Consider the following 8,577-nt stretch of genomic DNA (forward strand, 5'->3'; position numbering starts at 1 on the left):
AACTATAACCAACCAATAGTAGAAATTCTTTACAGGAAATGAAGGAAACAAACCGTATTAGGCATCAGATCAATCGTATATATTTTTATTAATTTATTTAATTTTTATTAATTTTACTTTGACATAAATTTTACTAGTACAAAGATACATTTACAATTACAAATAATTTTTTTTAATAAAAATATAGCTAATAAAATAACCTAACAAGACAAAATGACAGAATTTTTAGGGTCATTTGTTGAGCAAGAAGTGTGTTTTAAAAAATATAAAGATTGTAATTTGTCTACTACAGAAGTAATTTCTGCTTGTATATTTGCTGCTCTTACAACAAGATAAAGAGATTCTTGAAAACGTTTTTGCGCAATTCTTAAACTCTGTGGAACCAATACTCCAAACCATTTTATAGGATCTTGAATCTCATCTCCATAATTATCTGACTTCTTCAAGCTTATGTCAAAATTTGGAACTATTTTACCAGTTTCCTCAGTTAATTTTGTCTCTAATTCAAAGAGTGTGATTACTCTTTCATCTTCAATAGGAACCTGTAAAACGCTTATGCTTTCCTTTCCTCGTATATACTTTGCCTTAGCTAATTCAATATAACCATCACGCAGTATTTTCTCCATTTGTACATTGACATCAATTTTCTCTTGCATTAACTCCAAATTACGCAATAAATTTTCATCAATAGCTTTACATATGTCATCTATGCTTTCATGCATATTGTCTGCTATTATTGTCTTGTAACACAAAAGATATCTGTCAGAATACGCAATATTATGTCTAGAATATATAAAAATATAATATAAAATACATATAATATCACATACTCTTTATTATAATTTTATTAATAATATTATTTAATAAATTCATACATTTCTATTACATACCAAATATGGAAGTTACCCCTTTTTATAAATAATTAATTTATAGATAAATAATATTCTCATGAATGATTGTTTTTAATTTTACAGAATCAACTGTTTTAATAACTTTATATATAAATATAATTTATTTATATTATCTTTTTGAAGTAGCATATATGGTACACAATTTTCTGAAGCTATAAAGATTGTAGCATTGGCGACACTGCTGGCAGCGCTATAACATCTAGGTTATGTACTGAGAAATTGACGCATCGTATAATTTTATAAATATTAACAATGGCTGTTAAAGAAAAACAAATAGACACTATTGATGAAATAGAATGGAATGTTGAAAATGAAATTCAATTATTCTTTGCTATGAATGGACATAAACCTGTTGGTAAGAACTTAAATTCATATGACATTAATCTAAGTTATTTACATTAGTAACAAGAGTAATAGTTAATACTTTTATGCAAAAGATATATGTTCATGTAAAAGAAATGCAATTATTCGGTTAGATTTAATTAAATGTTCTTTTTTCAAGGTATTAATAAATACTTTCATATGGTTTGCGTATGGGAAAAATTTCGTGCTGCCATTCACAAAGATGTGTCATTAAAAACGATTTGGGAACACTTAGAATCAATGTATGATCTAATGGCTCTGGTATTTATTGTTACATTTTAAAAAGTTATTTATTATTTATTATTAAAATAATATTGAAAGTAGCATTATTTTAGGATGATATGGAGGATTTACCATTTCCTAGTCAAGAGGTAGATTTTTCTTTACCAGAGCAAGAGTTCTTAGGATCGCTTAAATGTCGAAAAAGAGAGGAGCCAGAATTAAAACTAAAGGAACAGAGAGAAAAATTTAAGGAATTTAAAAAAGAGAAAGATATTAAAGACCCTATGAAAAAAGACACTGTCCTTCGTGATCTTAAAGGAAGTAAAGATATTGATAAAAAAAAAGAAGAATTTAAAAAATATGTCAAGGACATAGAATTAAAAAAAGATAAGCTTAGAGAAATTAAAGATGTTAGGAAAGACTACAAATCTTCTAAAGGACGATCAAAAGGAAAAGATGATTTCGAAGAAGCAGGTAATGTGACATATCAAGATTTGTCTTGATATTTTTAATATATATGATATATTTAAACAAACTTTTTTGTTCAGCATTTAATGGTAAAAAGGAACGTAAAGATTCTGATTCTGGCCGTGAAAGTTTAAAAAGAGGCCCAAAACGACCAACTAGACAAAGTATGGATAGCACATCTAAAGCATCTTCCAGTCCACGAGATACACCTCCACCAAAACGAAGAAGAATATAACAATTTGCTTGAAACTGTTGCTTGTATTTCATATTGTACATTGTTTACATTTTCCTGTATGGACAAAATGTGAATCGTGTATTTTTTTATAAACTACACAAAGACATATATATGAAAGACAAAATTCAATTTTATAGAAAATTTTACATTCAATTGCTGTAAATATAACATTCTAACAGAGAAGAAAACAGTACTAAATGTATAAGAATTGTATATATGTTTTTTCATAAAGAAAATGAACATGTAAACTTGATGTGATTTGTTAATAAAATGCTTGTAATCTATGTATAATGGTTGTAATTATATTTGCAGAACCAAATATGTTGTGAAAATGATACATAAAATAAAATACTCAATTAAATATCAACCAGTATTTATTATAAAAATTGTAGACACCTTCACCGACATTGACGTTTGAAACCAGCTTGGCTCGTACCATTGGAATTATTGATCTTCATTTTTGTTGATGGAATGAGTAAGAATCCAGACACTATTTGAATCGATATTTAGTTGATATTTTCGTGCCGGCAATAAATTCTTTCCATGTGTTTATCGAAGTCTTCTTGCTTCACGTTCGGACTCCAATAAGGTTAAGAGATCACCTTCTCGTACCGGGCCTTTTACATTCCTGATAATCTGTCGATTTTGTTCGCCCAGAAATTCCACTTTTACTTGTGTACATTGTCCTTGCGAACCAGTCCTACCTAGGACTTTTATAACACGAGCCAAAACTACTGGTTTATCCATGATTCTAACGTCTCACGTGGCTTTGCAACAGTGAAGAAATGTGCTTGTTGCGACAGTAAAAGACGTTCTACGGAAGTGAAAGAGCGTCTATCACTTTATAATCCAGCAAAGATGGCAACTTCCGGCAGGCTTTTCCAGCAGTATTGTCAAATTTAACACATAGAATTTAAAATAATAATGGATAATGTAAAAGAAATACCTTTATAGTTAATGATATAGAACATGTATTTTGTAAAGATAAGAGTTATTTATCTTAAACATAAATAATTAATGTAATCTATTTATTAATGTATAATAGATGGCGTCTTGTATTTAAACTTGTGTCCTTAACGTTTTCAAATGCAAAAAAAAAAAAAAGAAGAAAAATGATAATGAGAATGTTACTAATCTAAGATTAGTTTACATAAACATTATAAAACTTTTTAAAAATTGATTGATTGCTCAATTAGTATTGAAGCTTTATAAATTATATATTATAAATTTTTTATGTTTTGACAACGTGTATTTGTACTTATATCAAGTTTACAATATATTAAATGTTTTCAATGCAACAGCAAGGTCCAATTGTCCTTGGTTTAATTTGAATCATATGAAAATTCATTCTTATTTATAAGAATATGCGAAAACAAATTTTTACATTTATATCATGCATTTTATTTTCAACTGCATGATCAAATATTATTTGACAAAAAGGAAATTTAATACAATAAAACATAAATGTGACAGATATGTGTAAAACTTATTGTCAAATTTTGATATTTATTATATGGCAATAAATTATATAACTTCTCAACAAGTAAATATACAATCATGTATAATTTTGATTAATGATCATCAAACAATCAATCATAATTAAAATATTTTAACTATAAATGCATAAAATTTAAAATTATAGGTTTCTGTATTTCGTGTACACTAGGAGAATCAAGATGTGGATAATATGTTTAGTTTGTTAAGTCTCTGCCTTAAATATTAACAAAAACATTAAATGCATTTTGGTAAGAAGTATTAATAATACTTGCTCAAGAATATTAAAGTCTAAAATGTTCTTTAATCTATAATCAACGTTGCAGTTTAGTATTCTAAGCAACACACTACTCAAGTACAAACAACAATATAGCTAACTTTTTAAACACAAAGACATGGATTTTTTCAGTTTTTACATAAGTCAATATTAATAGAATAATATAAAGTCAATAACCCATAAAAGTAACTATCAAACATTTAAAACGTTTAATACATTTTGATTGCATATAAAAATTGCAACATTATGCTAAAAAATAAGTCTGCTTTCAAAATGAGGGTACTTTTTAAGTAATTTAGCCTTTAATATACAATTTATCAAAGAACTTTAATATTCCGTGAAAACTGTTATATATCTGATTTTTCTTTATATTTGGGGGTAAAAATGAACTATATCGCAAAATACGCTTATTGTACTAAAGATGCTTGTACTTGTTTAAGTATAATTAAACTTTTTGCTATAATGAAAGTGGACCCTGACATACATTCGTCGTGATTATAAAAGCACCCATTTTTAGCAAATAATACAATTGCATTGTCAAATACATATATACTGTACGTCACGAATAACTCTTTACAATCAGTCAAAAATTCGTTTTTATTTGTAGTTCCCACTTTTTCAACATTAATGTTGAAAGCTAGCAAAGCTTTAGAAGAAAAACTTTTTAGGCTCAAAATACTGTATTCATTTACGAATTATTTTTCAAGAATGACAGTATTCGAGTACTCTTCCTTTGTGTCTTTGTTATGTTATATCCCAGAGCAATTTCCAATTTAATGTGGAAATATAATCATGTTGGATAACGAACATTTGACACTAGTGTACAACACTGAATGGAATAATCAATCAACTAATAATATTCATAAAACTTTTACTGCCATAAATTGGTGGAAAGCGTTTGTCCGGGAAGTCCAGTTGTAGCAGTAGATTTTCCTGGGGTGTTCGAAAAATTCGTGCCACCTAAAGACAATTGCGTCATTTGTTGTGGTAACTGAAATATAAATATAGCAATCAATGTTATTAGAAAAATTTATATTAAATATAAATAATGTATTGTTTGTATACCTGAGAGCCGAATGCAACAGATTGTTGCTGTTGTTGAGACGTTAAATTAAAAAAAGGATTATTACCAGGAGCTGGTTGAAGATTTTGTGTTAACATTCCACTCCAACCATTATTACTATTAATATTAGACTGTCCTAACTGCATCACCTAATAATACGAAATAAATACTTGGTTTATCAACAAATAACTCTAATATATATAGTATGTCATACATAAATTTATGTACCATTTGGGATTGCATTGTAATGGCAGGATTCGGTACACCGTTCATCTGATTTATCTGACCTACATGTATACAGTTTCCTAAGGAATTTGATGCCACTGGTCCTAATGAAGCAGAATTCACTGTAATTTGATTCTGACTGATAGGTAATTGATTAGGTGTAACAGACATCTGAGTGGGAAGTTGATTAAGTTGAGTTAAGGAACTTTGTTGGTTTGGAAAACTAGTTTGTTGACCAAATGGTACCACAGCTGGTAGTTGTTTATACTGAACATTAGACTGTTGAGCATACATTCCGCCTAAAACACGAAACAACAAAAATTATACAAAAATATTTCAAATATAATAATGTGTTTGAAGTAATAGATATGTGTATACCAGGAACTGCAAACATTGTTGATTGTTGATTACTTGGTGTACCATACAAGGCTAAAATACTGTCTTTGGACATTTTATTTTTTTCTTGAGGAGATGGTGCTGGTTGATCGAAAAAACTTTCTTCTTCACTTTTACTAACAGTTGTTGATGCATTTGTTGTGGTGTTAGAAATACTACTACTTGTTGAAGATACTGAAGCTGGAGGTGCAGATAAAAAAGAAGAAAATATGTCATCTCCAGCACCATTCACGTTTGTTTGATTTGTTGTTGGAGCATCTGTTGAAAATATATATATTTTTAGAAGTATCTGTTATACTCAATATAATTACTGAAATGCAAGAAAAATATACCTAAGCCTAATAAGTCTAGAGTTGCAGAATTATTTGCTCTATTAGGTTTAGGACTGATAGAACTTTTAGGTTTTGGCAACTGAGGCACTACTTCTGGCTTTTTTACAGGTGGAAGTATAGCTTGATTATTAGAAGATTTAGAATTTTCCTTTTTTCTTCTACGTTGTCTTTCTGCTTCTTCATCAAGCTCTTTATCCCAATTAACCTACATATTTATTAAATATTTATTTGTATTTGAAATTTTAATATATTTTAAACATATAAAAATGATTGACTTTTCAAAAATTTGAAAAATTATTACCTTTGGCAAAGGAGGTGGCACCCATTCTCTGGCTATATATTTTTTATGTTCATACTTTGCACGAATAAAACTTTCAAGACTACAAACTGTTTGAGGTCTTCGAAAACTATCTGGAAGATTTGCTTCATAAACTGCTCTTGCACGGGAATTACCCATTTGTTGTAAACTCTAAAAATAAGAATATGACATTAGTGGTTTGCATTATAAGTAATACTTACAATTAAAACTTTTAGAACTCAAAAGCTATAAACATACCACTACTTGTTCTGGCGTCCATGTGTCCAAATTAACAGATTTTACTTTGCTTATGTGAACTCCAAGATTTCTGTGTATTCCAGCACAACGAATACACAAAAATATACCTAGATTCCAACTAGCCCACCGTGGTCCTAAGAAACATACATAAATGTAGAGCTAACACATATAATAAAAGAACATATTTGTAATTTATTTTTATACTTAACAATGTATTGAAAATATGTCATAAAATTTTATTTGCATGCAAGATATGTACAGTGAAGAAAGTAAAATTTTATAGAAAGTCTATAAAAATTTAAAGCAGTTAAGAAAGTTAAAAAATTCAGTTTATTTATCGATACATAATAGTAAGAAATAAAAAATGATATGTATGAAAAGTTATTTATTAGCAATTTACAGATAAAAGGAGAACATGTAAGTACACGAGTAAGGACTGAATAATAATGAAGAAACCACGGTGACGTTTACTTGTAATCGCTGTCATCCAAAGTTCTGTCACTGAAGAATTAAAAATCTATAATGTCTTACTAGGCGAAACTAGGTCGTTTTCAAATCAATATCGATGACATGGATGCACTGTTATGTATAAAAATGCAATTTTGCAATATTCGCAAAGAACGGATAGAATAATGGGTCGAATAGAAACAAGACATCGCTAAAAAATATACAATTGACGCACGAACCTTTTGCATCGCAGTCGACACAATACTTATTATCCTCATCACGTAGCATTTCTATCAAAAGATTTTGACATTTCTCTTGTATTTGCTTGGAACGTTCTTTTTCTAGCCGGGACGTCATTTTTGTACAGTGATGAGTTTTCCTGCACACAGGTTCAAAACAATGTTTTCTTCTTACAATGCAATGCTGGACACATACGAGAGCCGTCAAGTGGTATGCAGTAATGGTCAGCGAACGCCCCCAATAGTTCAATTCGTTACTCACAGAAACATCATGTAGTTGAAAAAATTCTATTGGATTCTATATATTTCAATATCTGAAACGAAATAACGAGTAGATCCTTAGCGACTCTAATATCTATATCGATATTTTATTGAATTGTATAGTCAGTAAACAAGTATTCTATTGCTCCATCGATAAGCCACGTAATCAATTCATACGTACGAATATATGAATTCAGCATGTGTTTCATTACACACAGACAATATATATATAAAATTCTAATCTGATGTTCAATGTATTTCTGCTTCATACGATTTACGAAATTTTGAGTATCTTTGCTACTTTAATCATTGACTAGAGACAGGATAGACGTGACATCAAGACTTCGTGCATCTAATTGTAAGTAGTAGCTGACACAGCAAAATATATATGTACATATATATTCATATACCTCGTCTGTGCCAGTCATTTTTTACTGTCAGTATTTCAGAGCATGGGAGATGAAATCCCATAAGATGTTTGGTCTATTCATATACCCTATCTGTGATCTATTCATATATCTTATCTGTGTGACAAATTTTTGAAAATTTTGGGTTCATAATCCATAAGAAACGCAATAATTTGCAACAAGACAGCAATAACACAGATCTCGTCTGTGGCAAGAGCAATTAGTTTCATTGTTTCACCGCTATGGGGCAATAGTGTTTCAATATGTGGTAGAGTTAAGGTGGATTTGCGTTTGGTCTCAGAGTCGCCGCCAGAGGGGCTAATGACGACTATTCCTATCCCAGATGCTAGATTCAGTAGGAATCTCTAGGTTGTGACAGCACCCATCACAGAGTTTTTCTGTACGCTAATCGCTTAACCTGAAGATCGGACTCGATCGTAGGCTAAGTGACATTCATTTGCGCCTTATGATGTTCGTGTCTTTGGAACTAGTATACTTACGAAAGCATGTGCTAGTCGCAATAGGCATTTAGCGACCTCTACTTCGAAGAATTTAGATCAATGCCATCTATGTTCATTATATCGTTCCGTCGAGATGTGTATTTAATATAAACAATAGAATATTTAAAAATTGTTAGTAATTTAATTATCACTATGGAAATGTTTACAGACACTTATGTAT

General features: G+C 29.6%; 4 protein-coding genes across 6 annotated transcripts; 1 reads left to right on the plus strand and 3 right to left on the minus strand.

Moving 5' to 3' along the window:
* Positions 1 to 50: 50 nt before the first annotated feature.
* On the minus strand, positions 51 to 980 carry LOC122539103 (coiled-coil domain-containing protein 115-like). Its single transcript, XM_043673739.1, has 2 exons — positions 891 to 980; positions 51 to 783 (listed from the first exon to the last, which is right to left on the minus strand). Exon 2 carries the CDS (start codon positions 720 to 722, stop codon positions 201 to 203), a length of 522 nt encoding a protein of 173 aa, XP_043529674.1. The 5' UTR covers positions 723 to 783; positions 891 to 980; the 3' UTR covers positions 51 to 200.
* A 47-nt stretch (positions 981 to 1,027) lies between these two features.
* On the plus strand, positions 1,028 to 2,447 carry LOC122539102 (MRG/MORF4L-binding protein). The gene is made up of 4 exons (XM_043673738.1): positions 1,028 to 1,266; positions 1,414 to 1,535; positions 1,610 to 1,970; positions 2,045 to 2,447. The coding sequence occupies exons 1-4, from the start codon at positions 1,164 to 1,166 to the stop codon at positions 2,197 to 2,199; spliced, it is 741 nt and encodes a 246-aa protein (XP_043529673.1). The 5' UTR covers positions 1,028 to 1,163; the 3' UTR covers positions 2,200 to 2,447.
* A 108-nt stretch (positions 2,448 to 2,555) lies between these two features.
* LOC122539107 (40S ribosomal protein S28) lies at positions 2,556 to 3,028 on the minus strand. The gene has a single exon (XM_043673745.1). The coding sequence runs from the start codon at positions 2,944 to 2,946 to the stop codon at positions 2,749 to 2,751; it is 198 nt and encodes a 65-aa protein (XP_043529680.1). The 5' UTR covers positions 2,947 to 3,028; the 3' UTR covers positions 2,556 to 2,748.
* A 125-nt stretch (positions 3,029 to 3,153) lies between these two features.
* On the minus strand, positions 3,154 to 7,760 carry LOC122539098 (stromal membrane-associated protein 1). 3 transcript variants are annotated; one of them, XM_043673730.1, is made up of 9 exons: positions 7,671 to 7,760; positions 7,229 to 7,542; positions 6,543 to 6,676; positions 6,288 to 6,455; positions 5,987 to 6,191; positions 5,637 to 5,912; positions 5,262 to 5,557; positions 5,036 to 5,182; positions 3,154 to 4,961 (listed from the first exon to the last, which is right to left on the minus strand). In XM_043673730.1, exons 2-9 carry the CDS (start codon positions 7,344 to 7,346, stop codon positions 4,842 to 4,844), a joined length of 1,464 nt encoding a protein of 487 aa, XP_043529665.1. In that variant the 5' UTR covers positions 7,347 to 7,542; positions 7,671 to 7,760; the 3' UTR covers positions 3,154 to 4,841. The 3 variants fall into 3 exon arrangements, with proteins under 3 accessions (XP_043529665.1, XP_043529664.1, XP_043529666.1); XM_043673729.1 differs by lacking the exon at positions 7,671 to 7,760 and having other exon boundaries at positions 7,229 to 7,565; XM_043673731.1 differs by lacking the exons at positions 7,229 to 7,542; positions 7,671 to 7,760 and adding an exon at positions 7,014 to 7,205.
* Positions 7,761 to 8,577: the final 817 nt, after the last annotated feature.

Source organism: Frieseomelitta varia, unplaced genomic scaffold, assembly GCF_011392965.1.
Source record: "Frieseomelitta varia isolate USP_RPSP 00005682 unplaced genomic scaffold, Fvar_1.2 scaffold_191, whole genome shotgun sequence".
In the NCBI taxonomy this organism is placed as follows: Eukaryota; Metazoa; Arthropoda; class Insecta; order Hymenoptera; family Apidae; genus Frieseomelitta; species Frieseomelitta varia.